At 43.3% G+C, this 27,949-nt stretch overlaps 1 protein-coding gene across 1 annotated transcript in view; it reads right to left on the minus strand.

The window, feature by feature from the left end:
- Positions 1–10,929: 10,929 nt before the first annotated feature.
- The window catches only part of MAP1LC3A (microtubule associated protein 1 light chain 3 alpha), an 87,887-nt gene continuing 70,867 nt past the window's right edge, over positions 10,930–27,949 (minus strand). Inside the window, exon 4 of the mRNA XM_029612530.1 lies at positions 10,930–12,558. Coding sequence (XP_029468390.1) covers positions 12,396–12,558 — 163 coding nt within the window. The 3' untranslated portion in view covers positions 10,930–12,395. The remainder of the gene's footprint in view (positions 12,559–27,949) is intronic.

A 27,949-nucleotide genomic window follows, 5' to 3' on the forward strand; every position in this document is an offset into this window, starting at 1 on the left:
AGCAGAGACTGTCCCGAGGGGCGGGACAGTGTAGCGAGAGAGAGGCTCTAGTGTGATGATGTAGGCTGACCCGTGGAGCGGGGAAGCCTGAGTCGAATCTCCGAAGTAGTGATGTAAGCAACCCAGAGGAGCAGGGCTGGACACGATGGAATCTCTGTTAGAGAAACTGTGGCACTACCCCGAGAAGTGGGGAGGTGTGGAGTACAGTCACTGGTGTAGAACGTAGGCACTGCCCCGAGAAGTGGGGAAGCATGGGGTGTAGTCACTGGCGTAGGCACTGCCCAGAGGAGCGAGGAAGCGCAGAGTCGAGTCTCCAAAGCGGTAAGGCAGTTCAAGGGACAACCTCGAGGAGCAGGAAGCCAGCAGGCAGGACCCTCTGGGAGGCGCAGGGGCTAGCCCGAGGAGCGGGGGAAGCCTGGAGACAAAGTCTCCAACTGGAGCACATGCAGGCCCCCAAGGAATGGCTACCCAAGCCAGAATCCAGAGTCGCAGGTAGATCCGAAGCAGGAACCACGGGTCCGAGGAGACAGGAGCAAGCACCAGTAGCGAAGGAACTCATTGCCAAGTCAGCTAGCAAAGGGCCAGGGAGGTGCTTATGAATCCCAACCTTGTGATGTCATCAGTCAGGAACATCCCTAAGGTTCCCACCATTGGGTCTTCAAAGGGAGACCCATTGGCACGTGCGCCTAGGAAGGCCCAGAATGGTGTGGGTGGCGGCGGCGTTCTGGCTGCCACAAGGGGCCTTGAGAAACCGGAGGTATGCGGTGGTGGCGGCTGGCCCCAGCCGTGAATAGACCCGGAGAGGAGAGCAGGGCAATACGTGACGTGAGATGAATGGGTGGCAGCCGTCTGCGACCGACAGTCATAACAGTATCCCCCCCGCTTAAGGCCTCCCTCCCAGGGGTTTTGGTTTTCGAGGATGTGTGGCAGGCTTCATTTTTTAAACATGTTTCCTGTGTCCCTTCCTCCATTTAGCACAACTCCATTTTGGATTACCCTCCACAGGGTGCTTCACACAACACCAAGCCGACTTCTTTGATTGGTACCCGTTTCTTACGTTATTGATTAAAAAATCTATTTGTTCCTGACTGTACATGTTTTGCCTTCAATCTGCTCCCTGCAGCCCATGGATTCTATTTCCGTTCTATATATTGGATATTCACTATAAGGTACTTTTCCTTTTACCTGCTTTGACTTTCCCCTCCCCCCCCCCCCCACTTCGTATAAATTGGTATACCTCTTCGGTGTCTTTTTTTAAAGCTTGATATGTCCTGGCAAATAGTTCCTGACCTTAATACATCACTCCTTTTCATTTCCTTATTACACTGCATTGCCATGGCTCTGCTTTTTATATATATTCTTACATTTTGTCTCTTTCTCCCCTTTGTTTCTTTTTTTCTCTACTCTGTTCTCCCCGCCTTGTCCCCTCTTTCTCATCTTCATTTTTGCCCTCCCCTCCTCCCTTCCCCTTTTTCCTCTCTTCCCCCTCCCATATCTTTCTCCTTTATGAATAGAATGCGATTCATTTGTTTATTCATTTGCTATTCGTTTACTTGTTTAATTATTAGTTTATCATTATTTATATTTACATGTCACACATTATGAATGTTTTTACATATTTATCCCCTTTAACCTTTACATAGGTCATATATTATAAATTGTTTTACATGTTGTCCCCTTATTTTGGTTTGATATGATTTTTTTGTTTGAAATTGTTTTTTAATTTACTGTGATAATCTTTGCTGTTTTGGTGTCCCTGTTTGTTTTTGGATCCTTATTATATTCCTCTTACCCTTCTTTGGTTTGTTACTAGCTGATTTCTTGGGCTTCTGTCCCTCCCGACGCAGCCCATGTGGTGCAACATGGTCCGTGTCGGGGGTCTGAAGCTTTCCTTCAACCACTCATGAATAAAGATGGAAATGCTGAATCTAACTTCTCTTTTCGCTTCATTCTTTGAGTAATCCAGTACAAGGTTCCGCAAACTTTTGAGCGCTATTCCAGTTGTTATTGTGGATTATACCAATTGTGTATACTGCTCATCATCTCCACTTCCCTTTGGCTATTGGTAACAACACATGCCATAAACTTTAGCCTGCTTAAGATGTTAATTCTTGCAGCTAACTTACTTACCCCCGATTGCAACTTCAGGCGATACCTCTGTTTACTTCTGAAACAGGTCCCGGCTGGAGAGCTGGAGAATGTGGGCAGGGGAGAGGCTTGCTTCCTGGCTTTGTGCTGGCAGAGTGGGCAGGTTGTGCAGGAAGGAGGCTAGCTTCTGGCTCTGGTGCTTGCCGGTTGTCTGGGCTGGTTCTCACCCTTCCTTGTCTAGGACTGTGTGTCACTTTCTGCATCTGAGCTAGGGTCTCCTCTCTCCGATCACCTGAGCACAACTAGTCTTCTCCCTTCTCGATAGCAGGGAGGGCTGGTTTGCTTCTGGCTCCCCTTTTGCTTCCAGGGACATCTCAGCACAGGTTCTCGCTATCTGGTTTTTCTCTCTGGGTTTGCGTTCAGAGTTTCTACCTCCTCGGGTCCGTTGCTTGCCTCCCTGCTCCCTTTTGGTTTCAGGGTCGCACTCTCTGGAGGACCATTCATTTTCTTCCTCGCCCCCCTCTTATATTTTCCAGCTGATGAAATGCATGACCTCATGCATAACCTCATGGTGGGTGGAGGGTCTTTTACTGCATTGCAGGTCCTTTCCCCCCCCCCTCCCATTCCTTCGGGGGGGGGGGGGGGAGGGAACGACAACTGCCACTTCTGTATGCCAAGCTGTGTGTCAGAATGTTAGTATTGTCTCAGGCTGTCCCTCCTCCTTCCAAGGCTGGGGGTCTTCTTGGCCTTCTGCACTCTGCTTTGGCCAAAACATGACTCCTGCTTAGGGCTTAAGTCATATTCAGGCCGATACAGTACAGTGTACTCCGGCGGAGCGCACTGTTAACCTGCATTTGGACGTGCTAGCTTTACCCCTTATTCAGTAAGGGGTAATAGTGCGCTGAAAATGTGTGTCCAACCCCCCCCCCGAAACTAATAGCGCCCGCAACATGCAAATGCATGTTGATGGCCCTATTAGTTATGCCCGCGTGATTCAGAAAGTAAAATGTGCAGTCAAGCACATTTTACTTTCAGAAATTAGTGCCTACCCAAAGGTAGGCATTAATTTCTGCCGGCGCCGGGGAAGTGCACAGAAAAGCAGTAAAAACTGCTTTTCTGTGCACCCTCCAACTTAATATCATGGCGATATTAAGTCAGAGGTTCCAAAAGTTCCAAATAGTTAAAAATTTAAAAAAAAATTAAAAATGGGCCCGCAGCTTGAAAACCAGACGCTCAATTTTGCTGGCGTCTGGTTTCCGAACCCGTGGCTTTCAACGGGTTTGAGAACATGCGCTGGCAAAATTAAGCGTCGGCTGTCATAAACCTCGCTGACAACCACCGCTCCTGTCCAAAAAGAGGCGCTAGGGACACGCTAGTGTCCCTAGTGCCTCTTTTTACCAAGGGCCCTAATTTAAATAAATTAATTTACTGAATTGCACGGCTCTCCCGCAATTTTTACTGTATCGGCCCGATTGTCTCTTCTGCCTGGTTTCTTTATTTGCACAGGAACTGACAAACAGGTACATCTGATAAGGTATCCTTCAGTGTTTCAAGGCAAGGACTCTTGTTTCCACTGATGCAATGCAGTTTAAAATTCACCTGGGTAAAATTCCTTCTCGTGCTGTAACAGCATCTGGGGCCTATCAGAATTTGGCCTTTACATGGCTATTATAATTCATATATGTGCTTCAGTGGTAAAACAGTGATATCTCCCTATAGGTACAGAGCTTCTAATGCTCATCCCCCTTTAAAACTTGCTTCTGGGGCATCCCATTCCAGGTCAATCAACTCCTGGATGGCTTTCAGTACTGGAAAGTAGCAAGAGGCTTTTCGTAGGGAAATCAGAATGGGATTCTTCTTTAGCTCTGTCATAGAGTCCAGCCCAGGAACTCCCAACATCTTCAGGGTCTGGGAAACCAGGGCTGGCAATTCGTCTCTATGGAAAAACCATTACATGGTCCAATATGGTGCTAAACCAGGAGGAATTTCCCATCTTCCAAAGAATCCGTATCCTCCTCTTCGTCTGTGCCATCCAGGTCCCTGTCAGGGATACCCTTGGTGAGGCAAGGCATGCCTCGAGGTCTGCCTATAGGACTAGGAGAGGAAGGGCTTACTTGTTGAGGTTACCTCCGGACAGGGGCAAGTGAGGTAGCAGACTACACCTGTACGAAGGCTTGAAGGCCTTGGAAAAATTCGAGCCCAGGAGAAACTGGGATAGGTGCCGCTGAATTTCCCTCTCCCATGGCTGCCCCAGTCCCCTGGGTACTCAGATCCGGGGTTCTTCCAGTTAAGACTATGGCTAAACCATACTCTGAATGGGAGTTGCTGAGCTTAGCAAAGTCTGGGGAGGCCAACTCTCCCTGGGCTTCCTCACAGTGCTGACAGAAGTTGGAATCCAGGTCAGACTGTGAAGTCCTAATATGACCAGCAGCGCAGAGAGAAAGGCGCTTATGTTTCTTGGTTTATGCGCACAGATTTTGGGCCCCTAGGCGGGATGCGGCAAGACACACACATGCCTGTGCACCCGGCTTTACCTGTATTCTGCAATTAGTAGGTTGTGCCACATATGTACATGTGTGACGTTATGCGATGTAGACATAAGGGTAAAAGGATAGGACTGCTTCTCGAAGGCCATAAGCAAAGCATATCAAGCAGCACTGTGAATGTTCAAGGAGGCTCATCACCAGTAAAAAAAAAAAATGTTGCTAGCAGTAAATTTTTTATGGATTATCATAAAGCTTGGGAATAACTGCATGGAGCAGCAGTTGCTGTCCTTAAGAGAAACATGGTGGTAAACCTGCACAGCATGGAAACTACTACCATAAGAAGGTTCCGGGCAGATCAGATGGACCATTTGGTCTTTTTCTGCCATCATTACTATGTTATGATCTTGCTTTGGTTTGTCTCATCTCTGTACTTTATATGCCCTCACCCCGTCTGTGCACAGGAGGCATCTGTGACTGCCGACTAGGAATCAGGTTCTCTTTTTCCATTTACTGCAGCTCACAGAGAGGCTGATGTAATAAAACCTGCACTAAAACCGGAGTTAGAGTGTAGTGCGGGTTTTATTTTACACATGCACTAAAATGAGTGGCACCCACAGGCTGCAGTAAGCTGATATGCAAATATATCAATAGCAAAAAAAAAATGCATGCTAAACTAAAAAAGCACACTTTTTTTTAATTCTTAGTCTATTTACATACCAACTTGCACTTTAAAAAAAAAGGGCCTTGTGGTCACTGTGGCCATGTGGGTTGGCTCCGCCAGTCCTCCCTTCCTCCTCAGCTCATCGAACTGCTTCCAACTCTCAGGCCGATACACTTACTGAATCGCTCGGGAATAACTAATAGGGCCATCAACATGCATTTGCATGTTGCGGGCGCTATTAGTTTCGGGGGGTTGGCTGCGCGTTTTCGACGCGCTATTACCCCTTATTCAGTAAGGCCCTTTTTTGTTTTTTTTTTAAGTGCCCGGAAGCTTCTTATGGTATTATTTTCCATGCTGTGCAGGTTACCACCATGTTTCTCTTAAGGATAGCAACTGCTGCTCAATGCAGTTATTCCCAAGCTTTATGATAATCCGGAGGTAACCCTCAGTAAGGGGTTATAGTGCATCGAAAACGTGTGGCCAACCCCCCGAAACTAATAGCGCCCGCAACAGGCAAATGATGAGGGGTCATTGCCACGGACTATTGTAAGGCTGCATTTGACGCGATCGAGTTACCCGAGCCGGCTGCTCAGATGGAAAGCGTCCCCAGGAGCGGGGATTTCAGGTGATTTTAATGTCTGAGCCTGATCTAAAAAAAGAGGGCAAAGACTGGTGCGGCAATGAAACACAGGTAGATTGTTGACCATAAACAGGACCTTGTTCGTGTCAATTCAGAGCAGAAGCCATTTCGTCACCGTAGGAATAGTATAATGAGGACTGAGAGAATGTGACTTTTTTCTGTGGGAGACGAGTGGAGGACATCCATGAGTATAGAAAGCCCTTTAAATAGTCAGATTCATCTCATTGAAACTTCTTAAATTTAACAGCTTTCAAGTCACTTCTGAACTTCTCCAAATCGATCTTAAAGTCCATGAGTTGTTGGTCAAAGGACTCAATAGGCGAAGAATGCTTGATGGCCTCAATCTGCACTGAAAGCTCAGCTTGCAAAGCGTAGGAAAGTTGTTTGGTAGTCTTGAAAATCAGTAACATAAAATCAAACTAACATTTGTTCAAAATTTGATTCCACCGTGTCAACAATCTACTTCTGTTTCATTGCTGCACCAGTCTTTGCCCTCTTTTTTAGATCAGGCTCAGACATTAAAACCACCTTGAAACCCCCGCTCCTGGGGACACTTTCCATCCAAGCAGCCGGCTCGGGTAACTCGATCGTGTCAAACACAGCCTTACAACAATCCGTGGCAATGACCCCTCATCATTCTAGTTGCTGTTCAATTTGTCATCATGAACCATCTTGCAACAGAACTTGGAGTGCTAGAGAAGGGCCTCTCGTTTGTGCCCACGGTTTGTTTTGATTCTGAGGCTCAAATTCATCTTTACCGGTTCTTCCGGATGTTAAGACTCAAATTGTTTTTTGCAGAAACCCCTCCTACAGGTGATGATGCCATTCTGTTTAGAAAATCGAGGTGGCTTCCACCAGGACCTATTGACCCAATTTTACTCACCTTTGAAAAACTAGGAGAGTCTAATATTAAGGCTTTGTCTGCACCCCATCCATCTTCTGTCAGAATATTTCCAGAGATGAGAAATTGGCTATTAAATCTTTAGCGAAAGATCATGAGATTGTGATCAAACCAGCTGACAAGGGTGGGGGCATTGTTATTATGGACAGATAGATGTATGTTATGGAGGTAATGCGTCAATTACAGGACTAACTTCTATCTTCCTTTACCCCATGATCCTACCTTTGAGTTACAGAGAACCATTAAAGTTTTGGTTGAATGTGCTTGTGACCTGCGACAAATCACTATTGGGGAGGCTAAAATTTTGCTGGTTGAATTTCCTAGAACCCCTTCTTTTTACATACTTCCCAAGATCCATAAGTCATTACAAAACCCAGTGGGCCATCCATTTGTTTCTGGCATTGGTTCCTTATTGGAACCTTTTTCTCACTTTGTTGACCATTTTTTTTTACAACCTTTTGTTTCAAGGAACCGCTCTTATGGGCGAGAGTCTGGACATCTCATCACCATTTTGCAAGACTTTCTCTGGACATCATTTCTTTATACACTAACATTCCCCAGGACGAGGCCCTTGGGTTGGTGGAACATATTCTTGACCCTTCGTACTGGCACCGTTCGGATCCTTACATCATTTTTATTCGAGCTCACCCGGCTTGCACTCACAAAAAATTTTCAATTGAACTCCATTTTTTTTTTTAATCAACAAGTCAAAAGTACTGCCCAGCTTGGCTGTTTGTATGTGAATAAGTTTGAGAATGATGATGTCTACCCTTCTTCCTGGGTGCCATTTATTCATATATGGCTTAGATATATCAATGTATTTTCATCTGGACAGGCACTGATTAGCCAATCAAGAAAAAGGAAAAATTGGCTAAACACTTGCAATAAGAATCTTCAGTTTAACTTTTGCATATACCCTAAGATTTCATTTTTGGACGTTACTATTTCCTATGCCTCATGAGGTTTCCTGACTTCCATTTTCTGGAAGCCTACTGATCATGCACTCTTAGTTTTTGATAGTCATCACCCTTATAAGTTAAGGAGTAATATTCCTGTGAGCTAGTTCTTACGACTTAGATGACTTTGTTGCTCAAACTAAGCAGATGCTGCTCCAATTTAAAGAGAGGGTACTACAAGATGTCCTTAAAAGAGCATTTAAACTTTTTTTTTTTTAATCACAATCTTATCAGAGGATTGCATGAACTGTATTTTACCTTTTTCCACTCAGGCCCGTGATTTGATTACCATCATTCGCCAGTACTGGCATGTTCTCTCTCTATATAAGATTTTTGATTGTCCCTTGCGGTTCACATTCCCTTGCAGCAAGAACCTTAGAGATTCTTTGGTTCACAGAGTTAAATTCACCTTCCCCAGCTCAGTTAACACTTGTTGGTCACTACCTTTGCAGGCATTGTTCTGTTTGCTCTATCGATTTTTGAATATCCAATCTCTCATAAACTGTATCGTTTGAATTTTTCCATGACGTGTCAAAGCACTGGAGTAGTATATATTTATTCAGTGTCCCTGTCAAAAGTTGTATGTTGGGAAAACCACACATCCTGTCAAAACTCACATTATTGAACATCAAGCCAGTATTAGTAATCACCGGGACAGTGCTCCTCTGGTTCTCCATCAGAGTTTGCTGTCTCACTCGCTGGAAGATCTTAGATTTTTTTGTGATTGATGTATTACCTCCACCCTCCAGAGGTGGGAATGTATCTGAAATGCTTATATCCATCTTTGCTCCTTACGTATATATGTTTTGAACAGTTTATGCCCCAGGATAAACTGGGGGATAAACTTCACCTAAAGCTCCTTTGTAATATGGACGTTGGATGTAGAATACCTGTTCTTATTGGTCCATTCTCCTGAGGTGCTGTCATCTGATTGGCCATTCGGTTTTCGCACCTTTTGAAAGTGGCTTTAAATGTCGATATCCGTTTGTACTTTTTGCTCTCCCTGTATATTCTTAATAATGACATCTGAGGTATGTGTATTTTGTGCTTTAAATTGTTTTACCCCTTTTCTGTCCTTGGTTCTAAAAATATTTCTGTTTATTTTAGATTGTAAAGTATTGTTCTCTCGTCCCTCCCGACAGTCTTTGGGCAAAACATGGGGTCCATGTCAGGGTACCTATTTCAAAACATTATCTTTATCATCACAGTGGAGTTGCTGCTCTCATTAAAGGATTATATGGAAAATGGACATGCAAGGACATACTTTGATCTGCATCTTTTCTGCTTGATGTGTTGATTCCTTGGTGCAGTGGATTGCTCCAGTTGTGGTTTTGGATTATCCATAAATAATTTGTGCCATCACTGCCTCTAAAGGAGCCAGAATTGATTTACACCACTAGCTCTGCTCCTCTTCCTTGATCCTGGAAAAAAGGTGGCAGAATGCCATTTTGGATTGTTCTGCCAGAAATTTAAGTTTTGGGTTACCAGACTCAAAATAGTGTTGCATCAATACAAATTTGAAAGTTGTGAGCAACAGTGCCAATCAAGGCCAGGATTGAAGCCTTGACAATTACCACTATTGCTCACAAGTTTTAAACTTGTGTTAATTCAACCTCTTTTGGTTCTATTCTTTGCTCTGCAGTGCCTTTTTCAGAATCACCCCCTCCTCTCCTGTTCCCTACAGAACAGAGGAGAGGGGAAAACAATAGGGATGTGCGTTTATTTGAAATACATAGATATGACAGGATGAATGAACCAGTTTTTGGTTCATTTGACACAAACTAAATTTGAGCTAGGAAAAATAAACATTTTCACTTTTATTCATTTTTGGCAAATAGCATGTATTATCTGCAAATGGTGAACACTATTGCTGAAAATTAATAAAAACAAAATAAAACTGAAAATCATGACTGCAAACAAAGCCAAAAAACAGATCACATTAATTTTTGCCTCTGCCCAACCCTAGGAAACAGGAGGGGAACAGCTGGATTTCTGAGCAGAGTGGCTGTTCTCTGCTCTGCCCATCTGGTTTTGGTTTGTTTTTTTTTTTTTTTTTATTAAATATTTAGCTTACACCTTTAACTAGTCTTAAGCTACCAATGGAAAGTAAGATCACATAGGTTATTTTCTTGTCCTCAGGGTGCTTACAATCTAAGGACCTGATTTACTAAGACTTTTCTCCCTTTCTGGGTTTATGGGAAATATGCAAAAAAGGATGGATGAAGTAACTTGCCTAGGTCACAAGGAAGACTTGAACCTTGTCTTCCCTTGCTTTCGGACAGATATTCTAACCACTAGGCTACTCTCCACTCCTCCAGGTTCCTCTGCAGCCATACATTATCATATTATTGTTATTATTTTATTTATTGATGTTAATGACAGTACATTATCTCTGTCACTCTACGCGTTTTTTAAATATTGACTAATTATCTTTTAACGTTGTTAATGACAATTCTGCAGTTTACTCTTACACTTTCCTTCTCCTCTCTATCCCTTTCATTCCCTTTTACCCTTCGCCCCTGATTGATGTATTTCTTTTCCTTTCTCCAGTTACAATGTGAACCGGTATGATGTACCCACTAATGCTGGTATAAAAAAGTTTTTAAATAAATAAATCCCTTTCCCTTCTTGCTGCTGTGGAAGGGAGGTGTTTGAGAAGAACACACTTCTACTGTGCCTGAAAAGAAGTGGTGGAACTGCGTTCCAGGACGTTCCCCCACAACTTAAACCCTGGTTAGTTCATAAAAGGCCTGTAAAGAATTCAGCTTGTATGCCAAGGAATGTCCGTTTAGAATCTTTATTTTGGAGACTCGTTCATCCATTCCGAGATGATGTTCCCAACGTATTTCGGTATATAAAAACGCTTAAATAAATTCCTTGGCATCTAATCCATTGTGTTGCCCTCGTGGCTTTTTTTAGATCGCCTACCCTCTTGTTTTATCAACCCAAGAATTCAGCTTGTGACATGCACTCTCCTATGTAGTCACATCCAGGGTGCAAGGGCAAATGCTACTAAGCATCCTAGAGAGTTTAATAAATTAGAACTCCATTTTTTTAATCAATAGCCAATGCACTTGCCAACATTTTTCTATAGTGCACTTTGAAATTGTTTTCAGTGCACTATAAATACATAATTATGGTCAATAACTGTTAGCCAGGTAGAAGATACAGCAACAAAACACTGTCCAAGGCAGGGGTGCAATTTATAGATATATTTTAATATATATTTCACTTTTTTCCATATACATTTTTGGTACATGAAAAAAGAAAACTATAACAATATATATAACAATAGCAAACATCTCGTGTGTAACTCTCCCTTTACCACAGTGACGACCCACAACAGCATGCAGCAGAACTAAAGGAAAACAAATATTTTAAAGACAAAAGCAAACAATACAAGTAGGAATATTAACAAAAGAAAAAACCCATCTATACCTTCTATTAGTATAACTTACACTAGAACAATATTGACTTTCTAAATATCTATTTTTTTTTTTTTAAAGTGCAAGAAAGCTGTTCATTATATCTACATAAGAGGCAGGTTACAAAAACAATTAAAAGACTTAAATGATGTATACTATCAACAGTTCTAAAAGGAACTACTCTGTAGCACCAAGAATTGATATGCATCTAAAAATTAGGCATGTGCATTTGTTTTTCACGAATTAGACAATTTCAACAAAACTGTCTAATTTGACATGGTTCGGGGGCACTGAAAAGCAAAAATTAGTATTCGTGTTAGGGCGCGCGCTAACAGGAGTTAGCGTGCACCAACTTTAAAATATGAGTGTGCGCTGTGGCTAGCGCGCATTAACGGAAGTTAGCGCGCACTAACATGAAAATCAGGACCCATGGGAAAAAAAAAAACCCACAACTCGGGAAAAACGAAATTTCCTGTGGAGGGCCCCGAAAACTAAGCCCGAACCGAAAAACAAAAAAAAAAACAACTATGCACATCTCTACTAAAAATCAATTAAAACTCATTAGCCATTCACTCTGCATTTTTTTACATTGTCCTCCGACTTCCTGTCTTGTCCAGTCTTCAGAAATGATCTCATCTAGGGATGTGCAGTCATTTAATTTGTCTCATGTACTACGCACGCACAGCATTGTACTTACGTGTAGGAGTATGACTTTGTGCATAAAACAAAAATTACGTACATCAGATAACAAAACAAAAGGAAATTAAATTTAAAAATAAGAGATAAAGGAAAAAAAAAGGGGGGACTGAAACAAATGAAAATGAAGAAAGTTTTACCCATGCACATCCCTAATCATATTCCCTTTGCTCTGAAAGGGGAAACACCCATCAATGTGGTATTCTGTTATGCATTCTCTTCACCAAAAATGTAATGCCAAATAAAAGTAAAAATAAAAATACACCCCTACTAGATAATTTTATAATACAGGCTAGAATGAAAAGGGTGCTGCAAGATATCCACATTATTTGCTACACACATGGTTGACAAACAAACATTGACATGAATATGTAGGAGCCAAACAGATGTTTCTGGTACTGCTGTTTCACGCAGTGGGGGAATGTTGCCAGTCTGCATTGCACCCTATCTTCCCCCACACAAAGCCAGGGGCGCAGCATCTTCCCCAGTGACCAAGGTTTTTTTTTTGTGTTTTTGCCTTTTTTTCTGCCCTGTTCCTGCTCTCAGAAGCCAAAGGTCTCCTGCGAGGCATAGACCATATAAAGGAAGCCATCCTCATCTCGCTCCTGCTCGTAGATCTCCGAGATGGAAGTGGAAACGCTCACCATGCTGCGCTGGTTCACCAACAGGAAGAAGGCCTGGTTTGGATTCAGCTGGAGACGGCGCCTGGTGAAGCAAAAGACAGCACGTTACTGTGCCATCAGTTTATGGCATGGTGAACTGGTCACAGGTGGATCGCAGCAGTGCACACACACCTCGATTAAAAAACAAAATAAATACAAACCAACTATCAAAATATCTCAGATGAGGGGTTACTAGCGAGATGTAAAAAGAGGCAGACGTTGACGTTACAGTTTATCAACTGCAGGCATGCTTTGGGAGAAGTGGGGAGCTTTCAAGTAATGTGGCTTTTTTTTTTTTTACACAAAGGGTTTACCTTTCTCAAGGCAGAGCATTTAAAGCCATTTAAAGGCACTTTAGTACATACTGTTTGGTCTTGCACCCCAATACAGATATTTTGGTCAAGGATACATTTTTTGACCAAGGTATCAAGGCAGTTCCTCTGCAAAAGAAAGTGATCCTGTTTAATGATGTCGCAATAAGGATTAGAAGTGAAGGGCATAATCTATTCCTGAGGAAAGCCATTTTAAACAGGGAAAGAAAGTAATTCTAAAAGTCATGGAGAGATGCACCCTCCCTTCTCTCTGGCATTAGCAGAATGCACTCCATACAGTTAGGATTATGGAAAGCTTAACAGTTAGTGCTGTTAAGGAAAAAGGGGGCCTTTATGGGGATATGAGCATTCACCTAAGGCAAGAAGTGATGTGCTATTTATCGAAAATATATCTAGTGGCTGTTATGCTGGCCTACAGAGGCAGATTCAACACATAGGAATTGGGGGGAGGGGGGGGCGGCTGGTAGGAGCTACATTTGCTGTATATCTGTGGAAATATTTGAGGATAAAATAATGTGCAACAATTGAATGCATATTTTTTCAGCTGTTCTGGTATTCATAAGGAACAAACGAATGCCAAGCATTATACTTGTGGTGATGATCTTTCTTTCAAAGAACAAAATTTAAAACAAAGAAACAAACTGTCAGTATTCGAGAGTACAAGAAAGAAACTGAGCCTATGAACTAAACTCTGCATGTATTATCTATGGGGCCGATGTAAAAGCCCGCCCAGCCTAGTGCACAGGTTTATCAGCAGTTGGATGCACTGGACTAGCACCCGATGCAATAAGGAAATTAGCACGTCCAAAACGTGCGCTCAAACAAATGTATAGCCAATATCGCTCATCACATGTAAATTCCACGTAGATGATGTTAGCTATTACCCCGATGCAAAAAAAATTGCTGGGTGGCCAACGCACACTTTAAAAAGTGGCAAAATTAATTCCAGCATCAGAGGAAGTCAGTCAATCAAGGGCTCCTGAGAAATTAAATACATTCCTCTCTCTGGTTCCTCCTAGTTAGTATCATTGTGAAATGTACTGCTTGCGGAGTTTAAAAATAAAGGTATACGGGCTTGATTTAAAAAAATAAATAAATAAAAATTCTGGACGCACAATAGCAAGGGACTCTTAGCTATGAGCGTCCAGCAACCTCAGTAAAACTGGCCAGAAGTGGGATTAATGGGTGTTGAGCGCCCATTGCATTTATTTATTTATTTATTTAAGGTCTCTTTTATACCGACATCCGTTGACACATCGCATCGGTTTACAAAAAACAAAAACATTTGGGCAGAGCCCAAAAACATTTGGGCAGAGCCCTTACATATAACAGCGGAACAAGATTAACTTTTGGGCGGGGCCCTTACATATAACCAATAGAGTACATTAAACAGGGGGGTGAAAACTAGCTATAAATATAACTCAATATGAGTAAACCAACTATATACACAGATATGAGAGTTCAAAGTACAAAAAACAGCAGGCAAATTCTTAGTCTTAAATCGGAGGCATTCATAGTCATAGCTCGAAGAGTATATATTATAGAGGAATTCACTAATGGGAGAAATTCTAAGTGGTAGGGGGGGATATGGAGTAGGCTTGCTGGAAAAGCCAGGTTTTCAGTTTTTTTTTGAATTTGGGTGTATGTGTCTCTAGGCGTATATCATGGGGTAGGGAGTTCCATAAGGTGGGGCCGGCGAGGGAGAAAGCTCTGCTAATAGTAGAGGATAGTTTGAAAGTTTTGATGGGTTGGGCACGAAGGGTTCCTTGAAGGGCTGTGCGGGTGGGTCTGTTGGAGGTGCGGGGGAGGAGGGGGGGGTTGATCCAGTTGAGGTTGGAGTTTAACAGACTTTTATGAATGATGGAGAGTGCTTTATAAAGAATTCGTGATTTTATTGGGAGCCAATGTAGTTCTATGAGTGTGGGGGCAATATGGTCTCTTTTTCTTGTGTTTGACAGAATCCTAGCGGCGGCGTTTTGCAAAAGTTGCAAAGGCTTGGTATGTATTGCAGGGATGCCGAGGAAGAGAGCGTTACAATAGTCTATTTTAGACAAAATGATAGACTGGAGAACTGTGCGGAAGTCGGAGAAATGAAGCAGGGGTCTGAGTTTTTTTATCGTTTGGAGCTTAAAGTAGCATTCCTTTAGGATGGATTTAATGAATGGTTTAAAGGTGAGATGATTGTCAATAAGGACACCTAGGTTGCGAGTGTGCGGGGGGAAAGTGGTAGATGAGTATGCAAAAGGAATGTCTGGGAGCGGATGCCTGTTAGATATGATTAATAGTTCAGTTTTGTTGGGATTTAGAGCTAGCTGCATGTCATTGAGAAGTTGGTTGATAGAGGAGAGACAGGATTCCCAGTTCTGTAGCGCAGTTTGTAGAGAGTCAGAGAATGGGAAAATGAGTTGCACATCGTCAGCATATATGAAATGCTTGATGTGAAGGTTAGTGAGAAGCGTGGTAAGGGGAAGCATGTATATATTAAAGAGGGTAGAAGAGAGAGAGGATCCTTGGGGCACACCTTGAGGGAGACTGATGGGGTCAGATTCATTGTTGCCCACTAAAACAGTAAAGAAGCGATTTTGGAGGTACGATTGAATCCAGGTGAGGGCATTGCCAGTAATCCCGATACTCTTCAAGATATTGAGGAGGACATCGTGATTGACTGTATCAAATGCAGCAGAAATGTCAAGCATTGCAATCAGGTACGAGGATCCTGAGTCGATTCCTCTGATGAGGGTATCATGTAGGGAGAGCAGTAGGGTTTCAGTACTTAAATGCTTCCTGAAACCGTGTTGGGTGGATGGGAGAATATTGTTCTGTTCTAGGTGATCAGATAGGCGTGAATTAACTAGTTTTTCCAGGACTTTAGCTAGGAGGGGTAGATTGGAGACGGGTCTGTAATTAGATAGGGTGGTAGGGTCAAGATTGGGTTTTTTGAGTAGCGGTTTCACTACTGCTTGCTTAAGAAAATTAGGGACTGTGCCATGCTCTAAGGAACAGTTAAGAATATTCGATAAAGGTTTGGCGATCACTTTGGGTATAGATAGTAAGAGTTTAGAAGGAATAGTTTCAGAGGGATGTGAAGAGGGTTTCATTTTTTTTAGGATGTTCTCAACTTCCAGGGAGGAAGAGGAATCAAAAATGGAAAGGGAGACTGGTGCGTTTATAGAGGGGAGACAGATTTTGAAGCTGTTGCGAGAGAATTGTGCTGTGATGGAGGATACCTTGTTTTTAAAAAATTGTGCAAGCTCATTGCACCGATTTTTTGAGGAAATTGCAGGTTGTTGTGTGAGGGAGGGCGAGGTTAGATTGGCAACCATGGAGAAGAGGGCCTTGGGATTGTGTTGCAGACCATGTATTTTTTTGGCGTAATATTCTCGTTTGGTTTGGAGTATGGACTTTCTATATTCATGCATACGTTGGTAGTATATTGTTTTGGTTGCGGGGGATTGGTGCTTACGCCAGGACCTTTCTGCAGCTCTGAGATGGGTTTTAAGATCCCTGAGCTCAGGCGTGTACCAGGGTTTTCGATTTCTACGGTTTGGGTTTACAGTTTTCGTTATTAAAGGGCAGTGTTTATTGGCGATGCTGAGGGTGGAATTAACCCAGGTGGAGAAGGCGTTGTCGGTGGAGGAGAGATCAATATGGTTGCCTATATCCGAGCATGCTTGTGTGATGGTGTCTATATCGCAGGATTTGCGAAAATTGAATGCTATGGGCTGACTGGGCAGTATAGTAGAACTTTGAGGGAGGGTGAGTCTAGTTTGAATCAGGGAGTGATCAGACCAGGGTACTGCCATGCATGATGGGGGGTTGCTTATGTTGAAGTGGGAGTTGATAAAAATCAGATCAAGAGTGTGGCCAGCTTTGTGTGTGGGCGAGTTCACAATTTGTTGGAAACCCATGGCTTCGAGGGAGGACATGAATGCTTCGCATGCTGGGGATTGTGGGATGGTATCTATGTGTAAGTTAAAGTCTCCTAGGAGAATCGTGGGTACGTCGGGGGATAACGAGTTAGCAAAGAATTCAATAAGGGGGGATGAATCTTTCTCAAGGAGACCTGGGGGGGTATAAATGAGACATAGTTGGAGTGATTTTGATTTGAAGAAGCCAATTTCATATTGCTTAGGGATGTCACATTTCTGGGCCAAGAGTTGAAAGTCCTTTTTTACAGCCAGGAGTATACCGCCTCCTCTCTTCTTTTTTCGAGGGATTGAGAAAACATCGTAGCTGTCTAGGGGTAGTTGGTTGATGAGGGGAGTGTCATGCTGTTTGAACCAGGTTTCCGTGACAGCGCATATTTCAGGTTTGGAGTCAATGAGAATGTCATGTAAGAGATGAGTTTTCTTTTGGAGTGATTGTGCGTTGAAAAGAATAATGGTAATGAGAGAGAGACTGATGGCTTGTGTGCGTGTGAGTGTGTGTATTGGGATAAGCCTTCTTTTGTTTTGAGTTGTCTTGTGGTGTGCGGTCTGATGTGTGAAAGCGAGGGGAAAATTAGTGTGGTGTCCTGGCTGGTATGATAATGAATAATTGTCGATTAAAGGAGGCATTGTAGAGCCGTAGAGTAATGCAGGTAAAGATTTGGGTGTGAGTGATAATGCTGCAAAATACAGAGAACCAAATATTGCACATTTAACAGGCAGAAATATGGTTGAATAGGGCTAGTATAGAGAAAACAGGGAAAATCACATATTAGAAAACTGGAAATCAGAATAACTTAGGAGCAACTGACTAGGTTACCAAAGCAGTAAGTGTAGCAAGAAGAGGGGATTTCTCTTGGGGGGTATTAGGTGGAGCGCATAGCTGAGATACCTAACCTACGTAGGTGGAGGTGAGGAATGGCTGGTACAAATTCCATATTACAGGCAGATTACAATGCTGAGAACACTCAGAAGCAGGGTACAGACAAGGTATGGTACACTTCAGAAACGGCCAGGAGCCTGGAAGTGCGGAGCGTTGAAAACACAGCTGCGTGAACCGTTGAGTTGTAAAAATATTTGCTGTCAGATACAGTGCAAACGCAGAGGTTAAACTGTGGGCACTCAAGGGTCAAGGGTCGGTGCTCCTTCGGGGCTGCAACGAAGGGGCGAGACAAAGGGGCAAGCCCCTTTGACGCGCTCCTTCGGCGCGCGGCGCCTGGAAAGATTGAAATTTAAAGGTACTCTTAGTCTGTGTGTGATTGGCTGCCTTGCAGCGGTCGGCTGATTGGCCGGTTCTCGGTGGGGGGCGGGCTTCGGCCGCGAGGGGAGCGGGCCTGGAGCACTGCTTGAGCGATAGGGATGCACTTCTTCTCTAGCATGTCCTTTATTACACAACCCCCAATTTACATACTGCATTGGGTGCCCAGGGAATGTGGCTATGCATGTTAAGTGTTCGTATTATCTGTTTTCCTATTTTAACGAGCATCTTATTACATTGACCCCTATATGTGAAAGTGCACAGATAGGCATGCTTAAGCACCCCCAAATATTGAAAAGGGGGATTGCCTCTCTACACTCCTCTTCCCAGCTCTGCTCTCCCCTCTCACCACTGCTACCAACCGGATCCAACAAGGAGTGTGGCAGAGCCTCGGGGCACATCCTCCCTCTCATGCCCAGAGCCAGAATGTTGCACTTTGAATCGTGCAGCACTATGGGGTTTCAAAATGCAACTTCAGCTCCCAGCAGCAGAGGGAGGAGGATGCAGCTGAGATACTGCTGCTGTCTCCAAGTAGCCTAATGGTTAGAGCAGCAGGCTAGGAACCAGGGTCCAAATTCCACTGCTGCTCCTTGTGACCTTAGACAAGACACTTTACCTTTGGTTGCCTCAGGTACAAACTTAGACCTAGATTCATCAACATGCTAGAAATATTGCAGAAATAGCACCTGTGATAAAAAAGGGGTTGTGGTTAGGTTAATTTCCTTGCTCCCACAGGGACATTACTGACTGAAAAGGGTGGTTTGTTTTTTTTTTAATTGCAAATGCCGGTTCGAGCGAGAGCCTCTGTAGAAGCTAACATAAGTTTACTATTTATACAACTGTAAGAGGGGGCACTATAAACTCCAGGGTGAGGTAGATTTTGGAAGGCAGTTTTACATACAGTCAAAGTTGACATCAGTGAAAATTTTCTATCATTTGGAGTGATGAAAGGTAAAAGAATCGCCTCAGAAATTTTCAACTCGGGGGAGGAACCTTTAGGTGTCACCACAGGAGAGCGGGGCTCGAACTTTCTCCAATTCAAAGGTAACATTTCCTCTTCTAAAGAGTACGGTGTTCCCGAAAGAGAAGGCACATTCTATATAATTATACCCTATTAGCTGGGGAAATTGCGTAGATGTATTGTTTATATATTCAGTTTTGTTATTTGTTTCAGGTGTTCATAAGCACCTGTTGTGTACATATATTATAGAAAATATATCTTTTCAACGTTTCACATGAAACATAGTGAGTGTTATTTTCTTAATCTGTCTGACCACAAGACAAACACCTCATTCCAGAACCTATTACAATATTTTATTCGAACAGTTCCTTTTGTGTTGGGCCTCTAAAGTGTTTGTTTCTGGCAGCAATTCAACTCTCGTCCTATGTTGATTTTGATGAAACTCACATAATTGATAATTTTCCCTCTTAGATAGGCCTTGAGAAGGGATAGGCGTTTTAAGATTACTTTCATTAAATTCCCAAATTGTTCAATTCAAGAAATTCCAATTTCCCAAGTAAGGAGGTAGTCAATCTCCAGGTCGACTGTCAGCTGGTGTAAAATTAACTCAACTGGGTTATGATCTGAGATAGTATAGGGCAGGATGATGTAACCTTGGGTTTTAGCAAGAAAATTAGATGTACAAAGAAAATAATCAATACTACTATACATTTTGTGTTGTGGAGAGTAATAAGTGTAATCTCTATCTTGTATGTGATAGTGCCTCCAAACATCCAATAAATAAAGTGTAGAAACCAACTCCCCTTGATCAAACCCATGCTGAGAAAGTAGTGGAACCAGAAGACCCATCTAATAAGGGTTCATACATATATTCCAGTCACCCCAATACAAAAAGGTTAAAAATTCTGACATTTAAAAAAAAAAAAAAAAAAAGTTGCTTAAACACAGCTTGTTTGTGGTTAGGACCATAAACATTCACCAAAATGTACTTATCTGCATACAAGGAACATTCAAGAATGATATATTAACCTTCTGGTCCCACAGTGAATGGTGTACAATTAGAAGTAAACTTTTATCTACCAGGATACATACACCATAACTTCTATAATTAAAAAGAATAATAATGTATGCTACCAACCCAACCTACTTTTAATTGTTTGTGTTCTGTGTTGGTTAAATGAGTCTCCTACAAGAATAAAATGGAGAAGTTACCTACTTGATAATTGTTTTCCTTAGTGTAGACCAGTGGTTCCCAACCCTGTCTTGGGATATCCTGAAAACCTGACTGGCTGGGGGGTCTCCAGGACAGGGTTGGGAACCACTGGTGTAGATAGATGGACTCAGGACCAGTGAATTATGGTCTAATGCCAGCAGATGGAGAGAGCAAGCTGATATCCCAGTATATATAGCCCTGCAGTGACCCCAGCCTGCCAGTATTCTCTTAAAAAGCAACTGGACAAACTAGCAAAACAAACGATTAAAAACATGGATTAGAAACAGATAACCAGAACTGTACTTAATCAACCATAAACACTGAACTCACATAAGATTATAGGCACCCCAAATTAGGGCCTGGATGAACACTTACCAGTAATCCCTTGGAACCCAGAGCCTCACAGGAGAACTATTGACACACTTATGCAGCAGCTGAGGGCGGGAAGCTCATTCTATCTGCCTACACTAAGGCAAATGAAATTATCAGGTAAGTAATTTCTCCATTTTCTAGCGTGTAGACAGATGGACTCAGGACCAGTGGGATGTACCAAAACAAAAGGGTGAGAGGCTGCCTGCGGTCCAGTCAACACTGCAAATGCAAAGGCTGAATATCCTCCTGGGCTTGCACATCCAGACAAAAAAAAACCCAACAACGAGAAAAAGTGTGCAAGGAGGACGTCGCAGCTTGGCAGATATCAAGGGGAGACAACAGACTAACATGACCCTGCCTGAGCCCTAGTTGAATAAGCCCTAACTTAAGTAGGCAATGGCTTTCCAGCATCCACTATGCAGCTGTGACCACCTCCTTAATCCAATAAGCTATGGTAGCCTGAAAAGCTGGAGCACCCCGCTTACTCCTGCCTTGGAGAACAAACAGGTGATCCGTCTTTTGAAAAGAGACTCAGAGACCTCCAGATCCCGCACAAGACGCTTAAAGGATCGCAAAAGGCGAAACTCCTCCGCATCCCTGACCTTATCCAGGAATGGTAAGGAGATAGAGTGATTCAAATGAAAGTCCGAGACTATCTTGGGCAAGAAGGATGGATCACTATGCTGCTGTAATGCCCCCGGAGTCACCTGAAGGAACGGCTCCCAGCAAGACAAGGCCTGCAGCTCAGAAATAGACTCACAAAACATATAGCCACCAGGAACACAGTCTTCAAAGTCAACAACCGTAAGGAAAGGCTACGCAGTGGGTGGAACATAGGGCCCACCAAAACTTCCAGGACCAAATTAAGACTCCATAATGAAACCGGTAACCTCAAGGGAGGCCTAAGGTGCTTCACTCCTTTCAAACAAAAGGACCACATCAGGATGAGAAGACAAGGAAGCACCATTCATCAGGTCTCTGAAACAGGCAAGAACCGCAACCTGCACCTTCAAAGAATTAAGGGCCAAGCCTTTATCAATCCATCCTGCAAAAAAATCCAGAATAGAAGGGATCTTAACTGAATGAGGAAGAACATCCTGCTTCTCACACCAGGCCTCAAAACTCTCCAAACATGCACATAAGCCAAGGAAGTGGAGAACTTGCGAGCGTGGAGTAAAGTGGCAATCACCACAGAAGAATAACCATGCTTTAACAGGCGAACCCTCTCAAGGGCCAAACTGTAAGACAAAATAGAGTTGGATCCTCGTAAAGGACCGGTCCCTGCTGAAGCAGATCCAAGTACAGGTGAAGGCAAAGGGGGGCCTCCATCAGAAGTCTTTGTAAATCCACATACCATGGACACCTGGGCCAGTCTGGCACTGCCAGGAGTACTAGCTCCTGTGGCCTTCAATCTTGCAAATTATTCCGCCCAGCAAGGGCCACGGAGGAAAAGCATAAAGCAAGCTGTCTTCTGGCCAGACCTGTACGAGAGCGTTTATTCCCAGGGACCATGGATCTCTCCTGTGACTGTAGAAATGAGGAATCTTTGCATTTCGGGAAGTTGCCAGCAGGTCTAGGAATGGAAGGAGCCAGCAATCCACAATCAGCTGAAACGCCTCGGCTGACAACATCCACTTCTCCTGTGTCCAGACTCTCCCTGCTGAGAAAGTCTGCTTTTATGTTGCCTTTTCCTGCAATGTGAGAGGCTGAGATCTGCAGATGACCTTCCGCCCATTCCATTAGCTGGTCTATTTCCTGTGACACTTGCTGGCCCTTGGTTCCTCCCTGGTGATTGATAAAGGCCACTGTCGTCGTGTTGTCTGACATCGTGCTGTTGTGGTTATGTGTGTTTTAGTGGATCCTTGGGTGCTGTGGAGGTGACAACGCCCACAGGGAGGAGCCCCGTGAGGAGCTACAGCACTGGGCTGGACTCGTGCCACACAAAACACAGGAAAATGTTCTTTTATTAAACAGCTAGATAGTAGCCACCAGGTGGCAGTAGTGAGATAGTCTGTAGTTGCAGTCCCAGGGGCCTCGGCAGAGGGAGCCCTTCTCTCCACGATAACGTCAGGAGATATCTCAGCGAGGAGATACTGTGGGTGAGAGACTGAGAGGTTAGAGTACTCACTGAGAATAGCTGTTGGTATGCGATTCCACCAGATAAGTAGATGAAGGTACAGGCACAGAGGCAGGGAGAGCAGGCCCTCGGGGAGCGAGCAGTGTTCCCTGAAAGGCACCTGAAATAAAGCAGAGGGCCCCCGAGGAGCAGGTACCCAAGTTAGTTGATACCCCGAAGGGCTGAGAGAAGCTTCCAGCAGCAGCAACACGGAAGCAGCAGAGTAGCATAGACAAGAACGGATTCAAGTCCTTGCTAACTTGTGGAGCTAGCAAATCAATGAGGCTGATATACTCGGATGGCATGGCGTGATGTCAGCAAGAAGGAATGCCCTTGAGGTTTGCGCCAAGGGTTGTATAAAGACGTGGATTGTGCACGTGCACCCTAGTAGGTACAGTGTCGCGGGTCACTGTTGGAATGAAGAGGAAGTGAGTGGATCGGCGTTGGGGAGTGGTGTTGAATTTGTCCGGCAAAAATAGTGAGAGGCCAGCATTCAGATGTACAATTTTTGAATAGAAAAATTGAGATCACCGTTGGGTGTTTGGCCGGCTGCTTGGATTATATCTTGAATGGCTAACAAAAATAAATTGGAAATGTTCGGATGTATTGTGTATGTGCGTGTAGTGAGGTCCGGATAAGTGGTGCCCATAATTAGAGAAAGCGGTATGATACTCGTTTCATCAAGAGTGATGTACAATTGAAACTGTGAAACGCAGCAAGAATCCCCTGAGGAAGCCCGATTAGGGGTGAAACGAGGTGCCTTGTTGGGGCGATTGGTGTTAAAACATCCGTTGAGAAAGATTGTGGTGATTGGTACAACAAATTGTGTTTGTAAAGAATGGAGAATTAGTCATTCAATAACTGCCATAAAACAGTTATAAGATACCATCAGATGACGATATAAAGGGTACAAGGTCATTTTTATGGGGTATATAGTTTTAAAGTGAATGAATGGTGAATGGATGTGATGTGATATTAGGGGGATAGGGTAGGGGTAAATGATGATTATTGGGACCTGTCCAGACTGGGTATATTTAAAATTGTGATTTAATATTTAATTCATTAGAATATAGATATTGTGACAATATATATGTATGTTGAGGGGTACATGTACTGATGTATATGTATTGTTGAATATGATGTCATTAGAAATGATGTGTTTCATGAGATGTGAATGATGTATTTAATTGTTGTTTTATTAAATGTGATATAACATATGTTCATGTGGGATGCAATAATAAAGAACATGAATATTTTTGAAAGGTGACATTGAAGATTAATTCAAGTTGATATTAAATATTAATGGTAATACTTTGGGATTCCCTAAATGTGTTGGATCTTTGTCAGGTTCACCACCCAACCAAGCTCCTGCAATAAGGAAATCACCTTGTGTGTCATCAAGCAGCTCTCTTCCTGAGGCCTGGCTTGAATTAGCCAGTCGTCCAAATACAAGTGCACCAGGATTCCTTCTTTTCGAAGGCCGCTGCTACCACTATCATAATCTTGGAAAATGTTCTGGAAGTGGTGGCTAGAGCAAAAGGCAGCCCAACACTGCAAAGTGTAGAAAGCATTGGTGTTCCAATCGAATGGGAATATGAAGGACAGATCCAAAGAGGTCAAATTCCCCTGATGCTCTGCCATTATTACAGAGCGTGCCACGAATGCAGCTGCATCTTTATCTTCTGGGTTGTTTTTTTTTTGTAAGCCCCCCCATTATTAAAATTATTTCGCCTCAAGCGATTTTCTAAGTCTTTAAGTTTAAGTAATGGCGGAGATCCGCTGATACTCCAGTTTCAGCCTTTCGCTTACATCTGTGCAAGCAGTCAGAGATCTGAAATTTGGGTCTCAGCGTCATTCAGATCGGGCTGATTACTCTTGAATAGTTTCCACTAACTGGTCAAATCCACCAGATATCAAGTTGGGTATTGAGGCATTTAGTGATCCGCACTATAAATGCTTCCAAAAGATGAGGCCCTATCCTGTCCCTCAGCCACATCGATCAGTGCATCAGACTTTGTCGGGGGGGGGGGGGGGGGGGGGGTGCTCTCCCACTTGGTAGCTTTCTGGAACTTAGCTCATCTCTTGGCCCAGAGCACTGGTATAGAGCTTCGATTTGACTCCTTGGAAAATGCCATTTTGCCTTTTCAGATTGTAGCAATGCAATCAGGACAAAAATAATGAGAAGACACATGCTCTCCAGAGCATGACCGGAAGTCCCACATCTTTTACCTTTGTACAGAGAATATATGATAGGAAAACAAACATTTGTAATTTGCTAGACTTATGCATCTTTACTACCTAAAGTAAAGAACACCCCTCCTTCCCACTTTAGGAAAGCCAGAAGAGGGAGAGTGTGTCTAAGTGCACTTTCCATTCTTTAGGACTTATTGTCAGAATTCACATGAATCTAGAAGTCATTTTCCTTATGTATGGGGTGCCTACTGTTAGTCAAAAGTCCCTCTCTGCCATACCAAAGCTGGGCATCCTGTAGATTCCAATGTGCGGTGCCTACGGTCAGTAGAAGGCCCCCCCTCTTCCATACAGAGGCCAGGCCTCCTGAGAATTCCAGGGTGGGGTGCCTATAGTCAGTAAAAGCCCCTCTCTTTCATTCAGATTCTGGGTCTCTTGACTCCAGTTGGGGTGCCTACAGTCAACAGAAGGCCCCTCTCTTTCATATCGAGGCTGAGCCTCCTGAAGATTCCAGTGTGGGATGCCTATGGTCAGTAGAAGGCTCCTTTCTTCCTAGCCCTCCTAAGAATTCTGGCAGCACTGCTGAGCTATTCCACATCCCAGGATTCTCAGGGGCAGCACGCCAAGAAGAAAAACCCCTCTTACTGCCCACGTATACTGATTAGCCAAGAGAGAAAAAAAAAAGTGAAACAAAATAACCACCTCATCCATGAACACCTGAGAATAATAAATTTAATCAAATTAAAGAAAAGGTAGTTTGACCTTTTTAATGTGATGATATGGTTCAAGAGTGGCCAATGCTAGTCCTGGAGTGCCACAAACAGGCCTGGTTTTCAGAATATCCACAATGAAAATTCATGCATATTCACTGTGGATATCCTGAAAACCTGGCTCTCAAGGACCAGAGTTAGCCATCCCTGATATAGTCCAAGTTCCACTTAAACATGCCCTGAATCTGTCTATGAGTTCATTGACACCAGTTCAAGCTGTGGAAGCCCCCTGTCTTTCTAAGAAAAAACAAAACTGTTTCAGACAATGAGCATAACAAGTGGTTGCCCTGCTATCTTCTAAAAGCTGCTCTAATTTCAACCTTCATAATACATCTGGCCCACAGCATGTTCCAATTCAGCACATTCTTCTGTTTCTGGATTACACAAAACATGCATCTAACAGATAATCCGAGGAAATAAATCTTTATTTGGATTTATAAATCGCCTAAAGCAGTGTACAAGTAAAACAAATTACAAAACGGTCACAAAAACAGATCAGAAAGACCACAAAAGCCACAATCAAAAGCTAGTAATGTGACTGTTTGAATAACCAAGTTTTCAGCAAGGTTGTAAAAGATTAAAAGGATAGCAGGCAGTATATACAAAAATAATCTTTTAACTCAGGATTAGACCTGCAGCAAAATAAATAAATAAATAAATAAAAATAGTTATGAGCGCTGGTTTTGATCACCGCATGCAGTTTAGACTGCCACTTCCGCGGGATGTAAAAAACAAATTATGCAAATGATTTGCGTGCAGAAATCCGCATACAGGAAAATGCACATACCTAAGCACGGTAAGGCCCTATGTAATAAGCAGCCGCAGACGTGCTCAAAACCTGCGCCAATAAGCCGCACATAAAAGCAAGTGAGCGAACGAGTCTCCCTATTAAGAGAAAGTATAACCCTGGAAAGTATTTTTAATATTTCAAATAACTGTGCTGCAGACAATATGGCAAATATTTTCATGGATGCTAATTCACACTGGCATAGCAACGAGATTGTTGATTAACTCACATACAAACTGAGCACCTATCTTGCCGCTCTTCTGGCTGTGTATCTGTCTGCCCAGGGAAGCGCCTACCTAAACTAGCTGCTCGGGTGCTGAGAAAAGCGCTTAGCTAAGCTGGCCACTCTGATGCTAAGATAGGCGCTAAGACTGGAGTAAATCTGGACGATCGGGAGCGCAGAAAAGTGCCTAGCTCATCTTGCCGCTGGGACACTGAGCTAGGTACTCTACTGGCCGTGTACTTGGATGCTGGGGTGCTGGCATAGGTGCTCAGACTGGAGTGAATCCGATCAGGTGCTCAGAAAGGCGCCTAGCTGATCACGAATCTGGCTGCGAATGCGTATCCCTCTTCAGTAAAAGTATGAATCTGGAATTTATTTTTATTAATATCAATAACTGTTATACACGAAAACAGGCAAATTTTCTGCTGCTGTCATCCTTTGGCAAACCCGCAGGATATACCACAGCATCAGGAATAGCTGGACACACACAATCAGAAATCTCCATCATAGAAATCACACCAGAGCTGCACGAATACACAACCACACCGATGCAAGCAATGGAATAAAATGGCCCCCGAGTCGGTGCTGACACTTAACTTGTGTCCTGACTGTGGCAATAAAAAACCCGCATTAAAAATCCTGCACTAGCAATAGCGTGACTCCCTGCATTGTCTATGATTAGACAATCGCCTCCTTTGCATGCCGTTGGCATGCATTTGCGCAGGAAAAAACGTGGGTCCGCAAGCACATTCATACATGCTTTTTTCCAGCACACAAAACCATTACATCTCTGTATAGGGCTTTGCGTGGGAAAACGCGTGTACAAATGTGCATACGTCCACACACAAACCCACGGCGGCGTCAGTGCACCTTATTACATTGGCCCCAAAGCGTGGAGAGTCGTATAATGCTCTGTTACAAATGGGTCTCCAAAATATATATCAAGATATTTCTATTCTATTTGTAGAACATGTAAAAGCAAGTTTGCTTACCATAAAGAGCATTTCCCATAGATAGCAAGATGGATTAGCCTGCTCAAAAGGGGTAACGTCATCAGGCGGAGCTCTCTCAAAGCTAGTAGAGATTTGCTCTACTGGGCATGTGCAGGATTTCCCTAACATTCCATCATTCCTGAATTCACAGTCCATTTTAAAGCTGCATAGTCCTGTGTTTGAGGAATGCTTTTCAGGGAGGAGAAGGGAGGGAATGCATGGCTAATTCATTCTATCTACAGAAAACAGTTTATGGTAAGAAAACTTGCTTCTCCCCCCCCCCAATCAATAAGC

This window comes from Rhinatrema bivittatum, chromosome 8 (genome assembly GCF_901001135.1).
Source record: "Rhinatrema bivittatum chromosome 8, aRhiBiv1.1, whole genome shotgun sequence".
NCBI lineage: Eukaryota > Metazoa > Chordata > Amphibia > Gymnophiona > Rhinatrematidae > Rhinatrema > Rhinatrema bivittatum.